At 43.3% G+C, this 19,942-nt stretch overlaps 1 protein-coding gene across 6 annotated transcripts in view; it reads right to left on the bottom strand.

Moving 5' to 3' along the window:
* Positions 1 to 19,942, bottom strand: part of lars2 (leucyl-tRNA synthetase 2, mitochondrial) — a 138,090-nt gene that overhangs the window by 95,335 nt on the left and 22,813 nt on the right. For 4 of the 6 annotated variants that reach the window (XR_009646902.1, XM_060849824.1, XM_060849823.1 and 1 more), the window contains exons 3-4: positions 19,736 to 19,864; positions 11,174 to 11,265 (exon numbers count right to left, since the gene is read on the bottom strand). Coding sequence is in view for 3 of the 6 variants with exons in the window: in XM_060849824.1 (XP_060705807.1) it covers positions 11,174 to 11,265; positions 19,736 to 19,864 (221 nt within the window). In the remaining 3 variants the exon portion in view is untranslated. Of the gene's footprint in view, positions 1 to 1,256; positions 1,338 to 2,034; positions 2,080 to 11,173; positions 11,266 to 19,735; positions 19,865 to 19,942 lie in introns of those variants that run through there. The other 2 variants (XM_060849826.1, XM_060849827.1) reach the window with 2 other exon arrangements.

Below are 19,942 nucleotides of genomic sequence, written 5' to 3'. Positions count from 1 at the left end.
CACATGGTGTTTTGGCTTTCATTAACAGGGGGATTGAGTTTAAGAGTCATGAGATCTTGTTGCAGCTCTATAAAACGTTGGTTCGACCGCACTTGGAATACTGCGTCCAGTTCTGGTCACCCTATTATAGGAAAGATGCTTTGGAGAGGGTTCAGAGGAGGTTTACCAGGATGCTGCCTGGAATGGAGGGTTTACCTTATGAAGAGGGGTTGACTGAGCTCGGACTTTCTTCATTGGAGAAAAGGAGGAGGAGAGGGGACCTAATTGAGGTATACAAGATAATGAGAGGCATAGATAGAGTCGATAGCCAGAGACTATTTCCCAGGGCAGAAATTACTAAAACGAGGGGTCATAGTTTTAAGCTGGTTGGAGGAAAGTATAGAGGGGATGTCAGAGGTGGGTTCTTTACACAGAGAATTGTGAGAGCATGGAATGCGTTGCCAGCAGCAGTTGTAGAGGCAGGGTCATTGGGGACATTTAAGAGACTACTGGACATGCATATGGTCACAGAAATTTGAGGGTGCATACAAGAGGTTCAGTGGTCGGCACAACATCGTGGCTGAAGGGCCTGTTCTATGTTCTATGTTCTAACTCATTCGCCTGGAATGACAGGGCTAGTGTCTGAAGAGAGACCAAATTGGCTAAGACTTTAGTCACTGAAGTTTAGAATAATGGGTGGGGGTCTTATATAAATCTATAAAATTCTAACATGATTCGGCAGAATCACCACAGGAAGGATGTTTTCTATGACCGGGGAGCCAAGAGCCAGGAGTCACAGTTTAAAGATACAGGGTAGGCCTCTTATGCACCCGATGTGGCCTCCTCTATATTGGGGAGACAGGCCGCCTACTTGCGGAACATTTCAGAGAACACCTCTGGGACACCCGGACCAACCAACCCAACCACCCCGTGGCTCAACACTTCAACTTCCCCTCCCACTCCACCAAGGACATACAGGTCCTTGGACTCCTCCATCGCCAGACCATGGCAACACGACAGCTGGAGAAAGAGCGCCTCATCTTCCGCCTAGGAACTCTCCAACCACTAGGGATGAACTCAGATTTCTCCAGTTTCCTCATTCTCCCTCCCCCCACCTTGTCTCAGTCCCAACCCTCGAACTCAGCACCGCCTTCCTAACCTGCAATCTTCCTCCTGACCTCTCCGCCCCCACCCCCACTCCGGCCTATCACCCTCACCTTAACCTCCTTCCACCTATCGCATTTCCAACGTCCCTCCCCCAAGTCCCTCCTCCCTACCTTTTATCTTAGCCTGCTTGGCACAGCCTCCTCATTCCTGAAGAAGGGCTCATGTCCGAAATGTCGATTCTCCTGCTCCTTGGATGCTGCCTGACCTGTTGCGCTTTTCCAGCAACACATTTTCAGCTAGGCCTCTTATGACCAAGATGAGGAAAAACGTTTTTTCACTCGTGAGAGTGGGGGCTTGTGGAATTCTCTGCGACAGAAAGTGATTGAAGAACAAAACACTGAATGTTTTCAAGAAAGAGCTAGATATAGTCCTGAGGGCTAAAAGGGGTCAAAGGACAGAAAGTGGGAACAGGGTACTATGTTGGATGATCATATTGAATGGTGATGCAGGCTAAAGGGCCAAATAGCCTACTCCTTCTCCCATTTTCTATGTTCTGAAGAAGGGTCACTGGACCCGTAATGTTAACTCTGCTTTCTATCCATAGATCTGCCAGACCTGCTGAGTTTTTTCAGCAATTTCTGTTGTTATTTCTGTGTTTCCTGAGGGTGCCAGTTGGCTGAACAGTTCATGTGGATCAGGTTGCACCTACAGCATGGGTTCAATTCCTGTATCTGGCTGGGGAGTGGGATTCAAGAGCTTCCTGAGGTGGAGGCCCTGGTGCTGTGGTTCAGACCTGCCTTCAGGAAGGGAACCAAGCAAATCACTGAATCTGGATGCATTCAATATTCCAACAGGCTGCTAGATAAAACAAGCTCCACATTTGAGTTTTATTATTGATTATATTTTAAGAATACATGTTAAAATATTATTTGTTCAAACAGTGCATACCTTATTAGTTGGAGTTGGATACTGAACTACCTGCCATTATATAAACCAACATGCCCATTTCCTCTGTAAAATCAAAAATAAACACAAATTGTGAAGCTGCACTCATCAAACATGTCTAAATCTCTGAGCATAACTCATGATTACTCCTTTTTTCAGAGAACAAATAAAATAAACTGTGCTGAACAGCTCTTATCAACATTGAACATTAACTGAATAGCAGAGGGATGAGACATTTGGGAATAGGAACCCATTTTGCGAACAAGTCTGAACATCACTGCTACTGACTGCAATTCTGTCCCTCTCCCTGGTAAATCATTAACAAAACAGGCTTCTGAACATTAGTGAGCAACTCCAGCAGTGACTGATGGATGACAAAGCTTGCAAAAAAGATATTAATGGTCCTGTTTCTGTACTAGAATAAGTGGCAAAGCTTTCATTATTCACTCTTAATAGAGTAAGAAAGATAGCAACTTCTGGTGATTGCACACACAGAGCAAAGCATGGAAATCCAGAAGCTAAGTTCCTCCTTGCTCTTCAAGTTTTGCCATATCAGTAACTCAAGAAATTCAGCATCAAAATCCACACAACACTGTCAGCTTACAGCATTAAACATGCCAGAACGAGACAGATCTTGCCAATTTGAATGTAAGTGAATGAATCCCACCCTTTATGCTCTCTATTTTACTGTCTGTTCACAATTTTATGTTGAATTAGATGTTTAAATTTACACATCCAAATTCGAACTCAGTGTTACTACCTCAAGGATTACTCAACCTGCACAATCCTAAAGTGTGGCATCAACCCCCCCTGAACATATTGGTGCTGCCAGTGAGGGGCACAGAGGAGTCAAACACTGCACCAAAACGGCTTGATCTGGTTGAACCAAAATTCCTAAAATGTAAAGCTCAATTGCCCACTAAATCGCCCCTTCAGTCCTGACGGAGTCGGCCTGAAACATGAACTCTGTTTCTCTCCCCACAGATGATGCTTGACCTGAGTATTTTGGCCTTTTCTCTTTATATTGCCCGAGTCTATTGAATCGTGTCGGTGAAAACCTGATGAGTGATTCAGAAATACACTACTTGCTCGAGCCATTTAGACACACACAACTGCAAAAAATGAATTGGTTACACTACTGCTAAGAAAAATAGAGTCAAATCAGCTGGTGAACATTGACTGACATGTCCTCGTTAATTTACATTTTGTAGATAGTTCTCTCAGCTACTACCTTATTATTGCACTCATTAAACTTTAAGTCAATTACCCAATAGATATACCCACTAATTATTTATACCATGCCTGTGTTTAGCTTTCTCAGCTGCTGAATAGCGTGTTACAATAAGAGTCACTAATAGCCTTCTGCACAACAGTGCTGATCAGTGCTTTGATTAATGGATACCAATAAACTTCAACAGTCTTGTCTCATTTGTATGTGTCATCTGCAGATAAGGTTCAATCATTTTACTCTACCTCAACCTGAGAAGCTTCCTGCATCGATTGACCTGGGAGGCAGACAAAGCAGAAAATGTGTTGCTGGAAAAGCGCAGCAGGTCAGGCAGCATCCAAGGAACAGGAGATTCGACGTTTCGGGCATAAGCCCTTCTTCAGGAATCCTGAAGAAGGGCTTATGCCCGAAATGTTGAATCTCCTGTTCCTTGGATGCTGCCTGACCTGCTGCACTTTTCCAGCAACACATTTTCAGCTCTGATCTCCAGCATCTGCAGACCTCACTTTTTCCAGGCAGACAAAGCACACAATTATGTCTGTTTCCTTTGCTAACTTTTCCAGAACAAGTCAATATCCTGTTGTAAGAGGCGAGAGCTTGAGGTGTGCCACTCACATTAAACTGAGTAATCAAGAGTTCTTCCTCCCCTGGCCACAGTTTGAAGGTTATCCCTTGTGACCATTGCTCTGACCATTCAAGTTACTGAGTGGGGCTCACAGGCCGGGATGATACCACTGTACCACAAGACTTCCTTCAGACCAAGCGCCTGATGTTAACACAAGTGCAAGCCACAACTTCCTCCGAGTGTGCATTTAGCCAAAGCCATCTGTTTCATTCCTACCACCCTGTCGCCTTTCGTTATTGTCACCCCCTTTTGGAGAAAACAGAAGGTGATGGAGAAACTCAGCAGGTCTGGCAGCAACTGTGGAGAGAGAACCAGAGTTAATATTTCAAGTCCAGTCTGAACGTGCTTCAGACCCTGGGGGAAAGACTTCAAAGATTTCTGAAGGAAAGTCACCCTGAACCCAAAAGATTAACTGTTTTTCTCTCTCTCTCTGCAACTGCTGCCAGACCTGCTGAGTTTCTCCAACACTTCACCCTTTTTTAAAATTTCATATCTCTAGTACCTGCAGTATTTGCTTTTAACCCCTTGTTCAGACTGTGTGCAACTCTCTTCTTAATCCAGAGTTGGACCCCAGATCCCGTAATTTACATTAAGACCATTTACCATGGATGCCTCTGTTCTCCATGGTCTTTCCCACACTTTCATTACCTCCAAAGAGTCAAAGGGTAGCTTGTGTAGGGAGCAAAGTGAACTTCAGGCCACAATCAGATCAGCCGTGATCTTACTGAATGGTAGAGCAGATTAGAAGGGTCTATTTCTGCTCAAATTTGAATGGCTTCTCCAACACCCTACCTGCTAACTTTGTTGGTCTGTACCCTCCATAAACGTAGCCCCTTCACATTGGTACCTGCCCATTACTAAATGCCACACACCATTCCATACACTAGCGCTACATCATAACCACAGTGGATGTGCGAGATGGAAAAGGACCAGCTAATTCATACATCTGCATCTGGGAAGTTGTCTGATAGATGACAACGGGGCTTTCCTCAGTGAATTGAACATTAAATCATTTACAGTCTGCTCCATGGCCTCAGTCTTTCCTGCTCCTGTCACATTTTCCAGCCTCATGTCAGTTCCCAGCGCTCAGGTGTCCAATGCTACTTGAGTGGTACATTGTCAGGTTCTATTCGGAAACTTTTAGCTCTTTCTCCAGTCTCATACAAGGCCACCTCTTAAATTTTAACCAAGCTCTTTGTCAATGTGGAGGCAATGACCTAGTGGTATTATGGCTAGATTGTTAATCCAGAAACCTAGGTAATGTTCTGGGGAATTGGGCTTGAATCCCAGCACGGCAGATGGTGGAATTTGAATTCAATAAATATCTAGAATTAAGAATCTAATGATGACCATGAATCCATTGTCGGAAAAACCTTTAGGGAAGGAATCTGTCATCCTTACCTGGTCTGGCCTACATGTGAGTCCAGGCCCACAGCAATGTGATTGAGTCTTAACTGCCCTGTGGGAAATGAGGGATGGACAATAAAAAGCGAGATTTGAGAAGATTTGTAGCTCAGGTTGTGGTCCTGGATGTAGGTTTGTTCACTGAGCTGGAAGGTTAGTTTTTCAGACGTTTCATCACCATACTAGGTTATCAGTGAGCCTCTGGATGAAGCTCACTGATGATGTTACTAGTATGGTGACGAAACATCTGAAAACGAACCTTCCAGCTCAGCGAGAAAACCTACCTCCATGGACAGTAAATGCTGGTCTAGCCAGAGACACCTTCATCCCGTGAATGAATAAAAACAAAACATTCACTAAACATCCTACAAAGGACTAGTGTTTGCCTCAACTCCTCCTCTGCAAAGCATGAAGAAATTAATTTCCAATGAATTAGTAGACGCTAGTTCCTAGTGTTGACAGAACAGAACTGTTTTATCCCCCAAACCTTTACAGCAACTACATATGGAATCAAATGGCTATACATTGATATAATCTGCTACGTATATTAATATGATAAGAGTCTTGAAAAAGATTTCATCCTACCCATGGATCTCGATACTCTGAGGTGTTTAATGGAAACAGCACATGAATAAAGACCAATTCTGACAGAGCGTGGGTTAAAATCAAGTTGATATTTCCTTTGCTGAAGGGCTGATAGAACAAGTGAATATATTCACCTATAATCTCAGATCATTTGCAACTAGTTCATTGGGTCACTTGCTTTTCAAATAATGAAACGAGTTGAAAAGGTGGAGAAAAATTGAGCGTATTTTGTTGTCTCCAGGCTGTTATTCCAGGCTGAGGTCATTATGCAGGCTTGCTGCATTGTGATATAGTAACAATATACATGAAATGTTTAGATGAATGATATGCCCTGATTCTGCATTCGAAATCAGGATGTTTATGTCTCTGATGTTTGAAGCATTAAAGCAATTCAATATGTCTCAAACATGTGAGAGAATGTCACACCTTTTACATCAGTTCCTGCAAAAGTGGAGTTAACATGAATGGTATTTCACATTGCACACACAATCCTGTTTCAAAACAAGCAACATACCATAAAAGGGTTTCCATGTGTACATTGATTAGGAATGAGCAACAAGAAGAGAGGGTACTCTTTTTTTCAATAACTCACTTTCAAACAAGTCTCCACTGAAAGGGTGCATCGACATGGATGTGTTGCACTCTTTGGAACACAAATCAACTTTCAAAGCACTACCAGTAATACTGTAATTTATCTGAAAAGGTTCAGCGGTGTAAAACTTCTAGACTGAATTGACGGCACACAGCTACCAACACAGCAGTGAGTGCTGGTATCAACTGCTGCCAAGTGACAGCCGGCCTTCCTTATCTTCAATGGGCGAGTGCTCAGAGTTAGAATCCTGCAATGGTCACTGAACGGCAAATTGTTGGTAGAGGATGAATTTTCTGTTCATCTCGGCGAGGGATGCTGCTCTTGGGGAACGAAATAGTTTCCATTTCAGGTGCCTGGGACTGGATATTAATCCAGGGGCATGCGACTGTCCTTTCTTTCATGAGATGTGGGCACTAGTGGCAAGGTCAGCATTTGTGGCCCATCCATAATTGCCCTTGAGCAGAATGGTTTGCTCAGCCATTTCAAAGGACAGTTAAGAGGCAAGCAGATTGTTGTGCGTCTGGAGTCACATGTAGACCAGACCAGGGAGGATGGCTCATTATAAAAATAGTCTACCCTATAATAGGGTAGTATTGCGAGGATGATTCAGGAGAAGAGTGAAAGTAGCAGGGTGGTTGTTATGGGGGACTTTAACTTCCCAGATATTGACTGGGAAAGCTATAGCTCGAGTTCGTTAGATGGGTTGGTATTTGTCCAATGTGTGCAGGAGGGTTTCCTGACACAATATGTAGACAGGCCAACAAGAGGTGAGGCCATACTGGATTTGGTTCTAGGTAATGAACCAGGCCAGGTGTTAGACTTGGAGGTAGGTGAGCACTTCGGGGACAGTGACCACAACTCGGTGACTTTTACTTTAGTGATGGAGAGGGATAAGTGTGCACTGCAGGGCAAGAGCTATAGCTGGGGGCAGGGAAATTATGATGCGGTGAGGTATGACTTAGGATGCGTGGATTGGAAAAACAGGCTTCAGGAGAAGAACACTAACGATATGTGGAGATTGTTCAAGGAACACCTATTGAGTGTCCTTGATAAGTATGTACCAGTCAGGCAGGGAGTAAAGGGTCTGGTGAGGGAGCCGTGGTTTAATAGGGAATTGGAATCCCTTGTGAAAGGGAAGAGGGCGGCCTATGTAAGGATGAGGCGTGAAGGTTCAGTTGGGGCGATTGAGAGTTATAAGGTTGCCAGGAAGGATCTGAAGAGAGAGCGAAGAGCAGCAAGAAGGGGACATGAAAAGTCCTTAGTTGGTAAGATTAGGGAAAACCCAAAGGCTTTCTATAGGTATGTCAGGAATAAAAGGATGACTAGGGTAGGTATTGGTCCAGTCAAGGATAGTAGTGGGAAGTTGTGCGTGGAGGCGGGGGAGATTGGTGAGACACTAAATCAATACTTTTCGTCAGTATTCACTCAGGAATGGGACTCTGTTGCTGGTGTGAATATTGAGTCACAAGTGATTAGAATGGATGGCCTTGAAGTATGTAGGGAGGAGGTTTTGGGAATACTGGAAAGGATGAAAATAGACAAGTCTCCTGGGCCTGATGGCATTTACCCTAGGATCCTCTGGGAAGCTAGGGAGGAGATAGCAGAGCCATTGGCCTTGATTTTTATGTCGTCATTGTCAACGGGAATAGTACCAGAAGACTGGAGGATAGCGAATGTGGTCCCCTTGTTCAAGAAAGGGAGTAGGGATAGCCCTAGTAACTATAGGCCAGTGAGTCTCACTTCTGTTGTGGGCAAAGTCTTGGAGAGAATTGTAAGGGATAAGATTTATGAACATCTGGATAGGAATAATGTGATCAAGGATAGTCAGCATGGTTTTGTGAAGGGCAGGTCGTGCCTCACAAACCTTATTGAGTTCTTTGAGAAGGTGACTAAAGAGGTGGATGAGGGTAAAGCAGTAGATGTGGTGTATATGGATTTTAGCAAGGCGTTCGATAAGGTACCCCATGGTAGGCTAAAGCAAAAACTACGGAGGTATGGCATTGAGGGTGCATTAGAGGTTTGGATTAGGAATTGGTTGGCTGGAAGGAGACAGAGGGTAGTAATTGATGGACTAGGTTCATCTTGGAGTGCAGTTACTAGCGGTGTACCACAGGGATCTGTTTTTGGACCGTTGCTGTTTGTCATCTTTATAAATGATCTAGAGGAGGGGCTTGAAAGCTGGGTGAGCAAGTTTGCGGATGACACAAAGGTCGGTGGAGTTGTGGACAGTGAAGAAGGATGTGGCAGGTTACAGCGGGATATAGATAGGTTGCAGAGCTGGGCAGAAAGGTGGCAGATGGAATTCAATGTAGCTAAGTGTGAAGTCATTCACTTTGGTAGGAGTAACAAGAAGATGGATTACTGGGCTAATGGTAGGCTACTTGGTAGTGTGGATGAGCAGAGGGATCTTGGTGCCCATGTAAACAGATCTCTGAAAGTTGCCACCCAGGTAAATAGTGCTGTGAGGAAGGCATATGGTGTACTGGGCTTTATTGGTAGAGGAATTGAGTTCCGGAGTCCTGAGGTCATGTTGCAGTTGTATAAGACTCTGGTGCGGCCTCATCTGGAGTATTGTGTGCCGTTTTGGTCGCCATACTATAGGAAGGATGTGGGGGCATTGGAACGAGTGCAGAGGAGGTTTACCAGTATGGTGCCTGGCATGGTAGGAAGATCGTATGAGGAAAGGCTGAGGCACTTGGGCCTGTTCTCATTGGAGAAAAGAAGGTTTAGGGGAGATTTGATAGAGGTGTATAAGATGATTAGGGGTTTAGAGAGGGTAGACACTGAGAACCTTTTACCGCTAATGGAGTCAGCTGTTACTAGGGGACACAGCTATAAATTAAGGGGTGGTAGGTATAGGACAGATGTTAGGGGTAGATTCTTTACGCAGCGGGTTGAGAGTTCATGGAATGCCCTGCCAGTAGCAGTGGTGGACTCTCCCTCTTTATGGTCATTTAAGCAGGCATTGGATAGGCATATGGAAGTTATTGGGCTAGTGTAGGTTAGGTAGGATTTGGTCGGCGCAACATCGAGGGCCGAAGGGCCTGTACTGCGCTGTATTTTTCTATGTTCTATGTTCTATAAGTTTCAGCACAGCTTGAAGTGGCAGGCACTCACTAACCAATTTAGTTAGCAGCCACCTCACAGCATCTTCTGTTTTCAATTCAAATGTTTCTGTAAAATGAAATGTAATAGCACAACAACAGCAGCATGCATCAAGATAGGAAGGAAATTTATTACAAAATAAGGCAAAGTATATGAAAGAAATGCCATCCAAAATAATGATAAACTCTCAGAGATCAAGCTATAGTGTTCAGATCAGCACTGTTCCAAAGACATGGTGCACCTGTAAGGGTTAAAAGCTAGCAGAACTACCTGACACAGCACCAAGTGGTCTGAACAAAATATAATGTAAGATTTGGTCGAAAAACTCAATTAGCTGATTGCTTGGAGACAACAAAACAGATTTGAATTAGGCCAATCAGTTTAAATGATATCCCTAAAAATACCAAACTCCAATCAAGTTTGAATTTAGTATATTGACAATCTTAAAAGCCAATAAGACAATCCTTTGCTTTTGGGGGGGGGGGGGGGGGGAGGAGATACAAGACCGGGGAAAATTGAACAGTTGGAAGGAGAACTATCAAGTCACCAGCATCTTCAGACTGCCTGGAGAATAGCTCTCTTAAAAGTACCTTTATCAATCAGTAACCTGTGAAACAGAAACTCATAAAAAGAAGAAAAAAGACCAAGGAAGAGAAGATTCGGCATTTGGCAGGTTTTGAAAACTTGAAGTTTTGGTAAATCAATCGGGGGGTTTTATTGGACTAGTACTGTAGAAGGGGAAGGTAAAAGATAGGTTAGAGGAAGGAGTTGTAAATAATTGTTAGTTAATTATTCACTGTTCTACATTAAGAAATAAAGTTGTTAATTTTTACTTTAAATAGTTCATGGCCTCTCAAATTTTCACAGATTACTGCACAGGAGAAATCTTTTCTGTGTTGCTGGTTTAAATTAAGTAGGAGGGTTTACCCTGTGTCATAACAGCACACACCGTCAGCAAAATTCAGAACAGTGTAATAATATGGTTCAATGTTTCAAAAGAGAGAATTAAAGTTCTGGACAGTCACTGCTAGTCACATTGTAATGAGTAATATGTTTCAAATTCCTTGATACCTCCATCATCGATTCATACAGCACAGAAACATACCCTTCATTTCAACCAGTCCATGCTGAACATAATCCCAAATTAAACTAGACCAATCTGCCTGCTCTTGGCCCAGATACCTCCAAGGAGGGAGTGAGGACTGCAGATGCTGGAGAGTCAGAGTGTGGTGCAGGAAAAGCACAGCAAGTCAGGCAGCATCCGAAGAGCAGGAGAGTCAATGTTTTGGGCATAAGCCTTTCCTCATATCCCTCCAAACCTTTCCTATTCATGTACTTACCTAAATGTCTTTTAAACGTTGTAACTGTGCCTGCATCCACTACACTTTGCAGAAAGTTTACAGAACACAATTTCAGGTTTGATTTTAAAAAGTTGCTTTGTGAAACTTTGCTTTGGGAAGGGATAATTTCTGTCATATCATAATCACCAGACAAATGATATAAAATACTGGCTGCTGTCACCTGCTGTATTTTAAGTGATAATGATGTTAAAATTAGCATTATACACTTTAATGAAGATATTGAACAACTGAGCTCACTTTACCTTCTCGTCCACTCTTCAGGATCCAGGCCTCGCTCAATTGCAGCATTTTCTGCAGGCAAACCAAATGCATCCCATCCCATTGGGTGCAGAACCTGTGATTTAGAGAGAACCGTAGTTACAATACTCCTTAATGAAGCAAGTGATTTCTAACTGGTTCAGTGTTAACCCAGTGTTGTCCAGTGAAGCTGAACCAAGCAGGTACAGTTACATACCTTTACTCCATGGAAGACAGCAAAAAAAAAACACGTGAAGCTTACTTACTTACACGCACGTTAGGATTTCACTGCAAAGATATTCTTCACAATGATGACTTTACAAGCTACACAGGTCTTATCAGATTTTAGAATACTTGGTAGTCAACATGTTCCTGTCAGTTCTGTGGATTTTTTTTTTAAAGAAAAGACAAATAAAACTTTAAGTGGAATTGGAAATAAAAAAGCTCAACAGAATTTTATGACCTTCTTCTAAATGCTATCTATTTACAACCATAATCTATTCAACACATGAACATTATTGTTTTCAAGTTCAGCCAGTGCCTCCATCTATTCAGCCTTTCTTCTCGAGATAAGCCTTTCATCATAGAAGCGAGCTGAACAAACCTTCTCTGATCTGCTTCTAAGGCAATTAAATCCTTTACAAATACTGTACACAGTATGCCAGATGTGGTTTAACCAAGGTCCTGTACAGCTGCTGTAAAATTGTCCTACTTTTATATTTCATTCTCCTTGTAATAAACAACAGCATTTCACTTGTCTTTCCAATCAGATGCTATAAGACTGAAGGTGAAGGAGCAGAAATAAACCAAATTCACACTCGGAAAATCTCAGTCTTAAATGGATGACTGTTTCCTCTGAGATTATGCTGTCTGCTCCTTGACTCTCCCATAGGGGAGAGTCTTCTCAATATTCATCCAGTCAAGCCCCTGCAGAATTGCTTTGAACCTGCATGTCAACCTTCTGTGATTCATCTGACGGGACACCCAGATTCCTCTGTTCTTCTAGTTCTCCACCTTTGGGGCAAAGAATCAATATCCTGCCCATATTTATTAATGCTGTTTTGAAACTTATTTGACTTCTCGTTTTTATCAATTATTTTATTACTGTCGACATTATTTCTCAAAACTGAAGGTAATTGTATTATCAATATGTATAATCTTTGACTCATTCTTTTTTATTTTTAAGCTATTTTTTCTTGTATTATTTTAGGCCGAGGCTCAGGATATGGCAGAGATTTTAAATGGCGGCATTGCATTAGTCCACACTGAAGATGACATTAAATCACATATGATTCAACACAGATTGATCCCATCAATCAGCCAGCCATAGATCTGGCCAGAATTAGTGATCTTAACAGAGCTTAGGCTTTTGATCCCAACAGCATGGACTATGTAATAGCTCACTGGGTTCAGAGATCTTCGTTGTAGCAACTTGTCTCAGTATCAATGTCTCAAATCCAGCTATCTGAAAACTGTAATGTCTGAAAACTGAACTCTTTGTTTAAGCTGTCGTTCAAGAATTTTAATTGTTAGGGGAGATAAAATAACTGGACAATTTATTGGATAAGGTGGTGCATTGGCTGGAGGGAAAGTGGACTAGCTGTCAGCTTTGTACACCTGTCCCTTCCCTTGGTCAGAGTGAGCCTTGATTCCAGCCAACGTGGCCTAATCCATCAAACTGAAATCTCCAACCTGAAGATCCAACATCAAGCACAGCCGCGGCCCGGAGGTTGCTGGGTTTGAGATACTGCCAGTAATGTTGAACCTTAACATGATATATACTTCCTCCCATGCACAGGTCTTCATTAAACCATACCCAGAATATCATGCTCAGTTTACTCCTCTAACCGTGGGCGGCACGGTGGCACAGTGGTTAGCACTGCTGCCTCACAGCGCCTGTAGACCCGGGTTCAATTCCCGACTCAGGCGACTGACTGTGTGGAGTTTGCACGTTCTCCCCGTGTCTGCGTGGGTTTCCTCCGGGTGCTCCGGTTTCCTCCCACAGTCACAAAGATGTGCGGGTCAGGTGAATTGGCCAAGCTAAATTGCCCATAGTGTTAGGTAAGGGGTAAATGTAGGGGTCTGGGTGGGTTGCGCTTCGGCGGGTCGGTGTAGACTTGTTGGGCCGAAGGGCCTGTTTCCACACTGTAAGTCTAATCTAACCTGTTGGGAGAGAAGACTTGAGAAGAACAACTATAGTTTACAAATCCTCTGCCACCAAGAGAGGCCGAGAGGGATGGAAAAAGTTTAGACTTTCAGGACTATCCAATTGAAGTCTTCCAAATATCAGAAAGATTTAAATATTGAAACTAAGAGGAGTAGGCTATTTAGCCCCTTTGAGCCTGCCCCGCCATTCAATATGAAGATGGCTGATCTTCTGTCTCAATATTATATTCCCACTTTCTCCCCACATCTTTTGATGCCTTTAAAATCTAAACATTTATCCATCTCTTTCCTGAACATAGGTAGTGATCTGGCCACTACAGCTTTCTGTGGTGGAGGTTTCCACAGATTCACTACTGTTTGAGTGAAGAAATGTTTCCTCATCTCAGTCTTAAATGGTCAACCTTGTATTGTGGCTCTTTTTTCTAGACTCCTCCAACCAGGGAAAACATTCTCCCTACACAGTCTGTCCAGCCCTGTTAAAATGTTATAGCTTTCAATCAGATTCCATCTTGTTCTTGTAAACTTTAACAAATACAGGCCCAATCCAACCAATCTCATCATGAAAGACAGTTCTTGTATAACATATACTGACATTCCCTCATTGTTGCTAGGTTAAAAATCCTGGAACCATAACAACCATGTGTGCACAGACATCATATGGACTGCAGAGTGCAATGATGCAGTTCCCATGACGTACTTAAGGGTAATTTGGGATAGGCAACAAATTCTGGCCTCACCTGCAAAGTTACATTTCACAAATGAATAAAAACAAAATATACACAGCCACTAAACACAGCAAAAAGCAAAAAAAAACTTTCTATAACTTAAAAAGATGGAACTTCTTTCTCAAAAGAAAGTGACATTTATATGAAGCATAGGAGAAAGTGAGGACTGCAGATGCTGGAGATCAGAGCTGAAAATGTGTTGCCGGAAAAGTGCAGCAGGTCAGGCAGCATCCAAGGAGCAGGAGAGTCGATGTTTCGGGCATCATGCCCAAAACGTCGACTCTCCTGCTCCTTGGGTGCTGCCTGACCTGCTGCGCTTTTCCAGCAACACATTTCCAGCTCTTTATATGAAGCATACCAATTTTATATGGAGACAGGAACAAAATTAATAGAGTCCAATATGACTTGGGAATCCAAAGAAACATCATGTCGGACTAGACAGGTTAACTCTGTCTTGCTCACCACAGATCTTCTCCAGCAATTTCTGTCTTTATTCCCAATCTCCAGCATCTGCAATATTTTAACTTTTGATATGGAACTGTACAATTGCTTCCTCTTCCAGTCAGTTATGAAATTGAAACAGAAAGAAATGGTGGTCACAACTGTGACATTTAGCTTGTACTTCCCAATATAATCATTGTAGAGAAGTGATTCAATGAGAGATATTTGGTCAGGAAAATTGTGCTTGAAAATAATTTCACAGAAGCTCTAGTTGACTGAATGGGTGCTTATGATTTCATTTTAGCCCATGAGTTTGTAATATATAATTAGCTTTTGAACTAGCACTGCTGACACTAGTGGGTGGCACAGTGGTTAGCACTGCTGCCTCACAGTGCCAGAGACCCGGGTTCAAATCCCACCTCGGGCAACTGTCTGTGTGGAGTTTGCACGTTCTCCCTGTGTCTGCGTGGGTTTCCTCCGGGTGCTCTGGTTTCCTCCCACAGTCTAAAGATGTGCAGGTTAGGTGAATTGGCCAGGCTAAATTTCCCGTAGTGTTGGGTGAAGGGGTAAATGTAGGGGAATGGGTCTGGGTGGGTTGCTCTCCAGAGCGTGGGTGTGGACTTGTTGGGCCGAAGGGCCTGTTTCCACACTGTAAATAATGTAATAAATAATGTAATCATGTAATCTAATCCCATCTCCCTGCCTTTCCACAAATTCCATTCACATGAATACCAGTTTGATTTAAATGACTGCATTAATCGTTAATTTAATTGAATATTAACCCACCACCTAACTTCGAGAAAAAGGGGAGTAAAAGCTGATAGGAAGAATGTAACACCTAGGTAAAGCTTTCCTTGTTAAAAGCAGCAGCGACTGCAAGTGACAAGGAGAAAAGTGCTTTAAACCTGAAACATTTTCCATAATAAAAATGTATTTTAAAATAAAGCAGCTCCTCCGGATGGAGAAATGGCTAATTGCATCCACTGTTTTAAGCACTGTGTCGATTCCCTATCTCCAGTCTCAGCCTCACAGTGGGAAGTTGCTCTGCTGACTTCAGTTCCAGGAATTACTGTATAGGAATCCTGGTGATCAACATCTGGAGCTGGCCTGGAATGCCAGTGGGGAAGCACCACAAAGAGAGATCAGTATTGAGCACTGACCAAAGCTAACAATGAAGTTGCAACATTTAATCCTCTAGTGTACATTTTCACCTCAATACTAAAGCTACAAATTAAAGGAGTGCTGGCTGGTAAAAATCTGTTAAAGGTGACACAGCTCCCAATAAAATACAATGTCTCGCATGTCCGAAGAGCAGAAACCAGAGACGAGGTCTTTCTGCACCTCTCTCCATGAAAGCTGTATTCATGCAGAAGTTAGTAACTTCACAGCTTTCCCTCACAATCTTTGATTTTCACCCCAGGAAAGCCTTGAACGTTACCTCCGGTGCCAAAGAAGTCTCCCCATCCACTTCCAGAACCAGGGGCCTCTTTTAATAAGAAGGCGTATCCCATGGAAGATGGCGATAAAGGAGAGATGTTTTCTCTCACAGTGGATTGAGGAGTTTTGGAATTCCCTTCCTCAAAAGGTGGAAGACTCAGAGTTCTTTAAATATTTTTAAGACAGAGGATTCTTCATAAGCCAGAGAGTGAAAGATGATCAATGGTATACCTGAATACAGAGTAATCAGATAAGCCATGATCTTAGTGAAGAGCAGAGCAGCCTCAAGGAGCTGAGTTACCCCTCTTGTTCCTAATTTGTATAAACACGTGCCTTCCTGGCATATGGGTATCACTGACAAGGCCAGCATCAGTTAGAACCATAGAATCTTGGAATCCCTTCTTATCAAGTTCATACTAATCCTCTGAAGAGTATCTCACCCGTCGCCCTACCCTACCCCTGCAACCCCCCAGCAAACACATCTTTATAGCCTGGGAGGAAACCCACGCAGACACGGGGAGAACATGCAAATCCCATATTGACAGTCACCCAAGGCTGGAATTGAACCCGGGTCCCCAGCACTGAGAGACAGCAGTGCTAACCACTGAACCACTGTGCCGCCCCAGTTGTCCATCTCCAATGGCCTGTCATAAAGTCAGAGATGTACAGCATAGAAACAGACCCTTCGGTTCAACTCGTCCATGCCAACCAGATATCCCAACCTAATCTACTCCCACTTGCCAGCACTTGGCCCATATCCCTCTAAACCCTTCCTATTCATATACCCATCCAGGTGTCTTTTAAATGTTGCAATTGTACCAGCCTCCGCCACTTCCTCTGGCAGCTCATTCTGTACATGCACCACCCTCTGTGTGAAAAAGTTGCCCCTTAGGACCCTTTGACCTCTCACCCTAAACTTACGCCCTCAAGTTCTGGACTCCCCCACCTGAGGAAATTTACTCTATCCATGCCCCTCATGATTTTATAAACCTCTACGAGTTCACCCTTCAGACTTTCGACCCTCCAGGGAAAACAGCCCCAGTCTGTTCAGCCTCTCCCTGTAGCTCAAACCCTCCAACCCTGGCAACATCCTTGTAAATCTTCTCTGAACCCTTTCAACTTTCACAACATCTTTCCGATAGGATGGAGACCAGAACTGCACGCAATATTCCAAAGGTGGCCTAACCAAGGTCATGCACAGCTGCAACATGACCTCCCAACTCCTGTACTCCCAACTTCTGACCAATAAAAGAAAGCATACCAAACGCCTTCTTCACTATCCTATCTACCTGCAACTCCACTTTCAAGGAGCTATGAACCTGCACTCCAAGATCTCTTTGTTCAGCAACGCTCCCTAGGACCTGACCATTAAGTGTATAAGTCCTGCTAAGATTTGCTTTTCAAAATGCAGCACTTCGCAGTTATCTAAATTAAACTTCATCTGCCACTCCTCAGCCCATTGATCCATCTGATCTAGATCCTGTTGTAATCTGAAATAACCTTCTTCGCTGTCCACTGCACCTCCAATTTTGGTGTCATCTGTAAACTTACCAACCAAACCACCTATGTTCAAAACCAAATCATTTACATGAACGACGAAAAGCAGTGGACCCAGCACCAATCCTTATGGCACTCCACTGGTCACAGGTCTCCAGTCTGAAAAACAGTCCTCCACCACCACCCTCTGTCTTCTACCTTCCAGCCAGTTCTGTATCGAAATGGCTAGTTCTTCCCGTATTCCATGAGATCTAACCTTGCTCACCAGACTCTCATGGGAAACCTTGTCAGATGCCTTACTGAAGTCCCGACAGATCATAACCGCCGCTCTGCCTTCATCAATCTTCTGGTATTTTTTTCAAAACACTCGATCAAGTTTGTGAGACATGATTTCCCACGCACAAAGCCATGTTGACTATCCCCAATCAGTCCTTGCCTTTCCAAATATATGTACATCCTGTCCAGCAGGATTCCTTCCAACAACTTGCCCACCACCAACGTCAGACTCACTGGTCTATAGTTCCCTGGCTTGTCCTTACCATTTTTCTTAAGTAATGGTACCACGTTAGCCAACCTCAAGTCTTCTGGCACCTCACCTGTGACTATCAATGATACAAATATCTCAGCAAGGGGCCCAGCAATCACTTCCCTAGCTTCCCACAGAGTTCTGGTACACCTGATCAGGTCCTGGGGATTTATCCAACTTTATGCATTTTAAGACATCTAGCTCTTCCTCCTCTGTAATATGGACAATTTTCGAGAGGTCACCATCTATTTCCCCACATTCTACATCTTCCATGTCCTTCTCCACAGGAAACACTGATGCAAAATACTTGTTTAGTATTTCCCCCCATCTCCTGTGGCTCCACACAAAGGCTGCCTTGCTGATCTTTGAGGGGCCCTATTCACTCCCTAGTTACCCTTTTGTCCTTAATGTATTTGTAAAAACCCTTTGGATTCTCCTTAACTCTATTTGCCAAAGTTATCTCTTTTTGCCCTCCTGATTTCCTCTTAAGTATACTCCTACTGCCTTTAAACTCTTCTAAGGATTCATTTGATCTATCCTGTCTATACCTGATATACGCTTCCTCCTTTTTCTTAACCAAAAGCTCAACTTCTCTAGCCATCCCAGCATTTCCTATATCTTCCAGCCTTTCCTTTCACCTAACAGGAATATACTGTCTCGTTATCTCATTCCTGAAGGCTTCCCATTTTCCAGCCATCCCTTTACCTGCAAACATGTACCCCCACTCAGCTTTTGAAAGTTCTTGCCTAATACCGTCAAAATTCACCTTCCTCCAATTTCGAGCTTCAACTTTTAGATCTGGTCTATCCTTTTCCATCACTATTTTGAAACTAATAGAATTATGGTCGCTGGCCCCAAAATGTTCTCCCCCACTGACACCTCAGTCACCTGCCCTGCCTTATTTCCAAAGAGTAGGTCAAGTTTTGCGCCTTCTCTAGTAGGTACATCCACATACTGAATCAGAAAATTTTCTTGCACATTTCTCTCCATCTAAACCCTTGACACTACTGCAGACCCAGTCTATGTTTGGAAAGTTAAAATCCCCTACCATAACTACCCTATTATTCTTACAGTTAGCTGAGATCTCCTTACAGATTTGTTTCTCAATTTTCCTCTGACTATTAGGGGGTCTATAATACAATCCCAATAAGGTGATCATCCCTTTCTAATTTCTCAGTTCCCTGGATGTATTTCCAGGAATATCCTCCTGAAAACAGCTGTAATGCTAACCCTTATCAAAAACGCCACTCCCCTGAACTGAATGACTTGCTAAAGCCACTTCAGAGAGCATTAAGAGTCAACCACATTGCTGTGGGTCTGTTGGCTAGACCAGGAAAGGATGACCTGATGGACATTAGTGAACTCAGGGAAGTTATCAGGGCAGGAGAATCAATGCTTTGGGCATGAGCCCTTCTTCAGGAATGAGTTTGAAGAGCCTTTCCTGAAGAAGGGCTCATGACCGAAACGTCGATTCTCCGGCTCTTTGGATGCTGCCTGACCTGCTGCGCTTTTCCAGCAACATATTTTCAGCTCTGATCTCCAGCATCTGCAGTCCTCACTTTCTCCAAGTTATCAGGGCAACCGATGATAGCTCCGGGGTCACTATCACTGGTTGCTCGCTTTCAATCCCAGCTTTTATTAACTGAATTTAAATTCCGCCAGCTTCCAAGTTCCACCATCCCCTCCTGGACAGAAGAAACAACATGAGGACAAAATGTAAATCACAGTGCAATACACTGTAGTGAGAGCTTCAATTAAGAAAAAGCTGGCATTACCTGAAATCCACGCATTCGTTGGAAATGGGCCATTGTGTCACTTATAGTGTACACTCGCACATGTCCCATGTGAAGCTTCCCAGAAGGGTACGGGAACATGGAAAGGACGTAACATTTTGGCTTTGACTTCTGAAAGACAAAATAAAGATAACTGATGAGAAAAAACACCCTAGAAAAGTCACCATGTCTCAGGCTTTATCATTCAAT

The sequence above is a fragment of the Hemiscyllium ocellatum genome, chromosome 34 (assembly GCF_020745735.1).
Source record: "Hemiscyllium ocellatum isolate sHemOce1 chromosome 34, sHemOce1.pat.X.cur, whole genome shotgun sequence".
Lineage (NCBI taxonomy): Eukaryota > Metazoa > Chordata > Chondrichthyes > Orectolobiformes > Hemiscylliidae > Hemiscyllium > Hemiscyllium ocellatum.
This window is presented reverse-complemented; position numbering and strand designations above follow the sequence as displayed.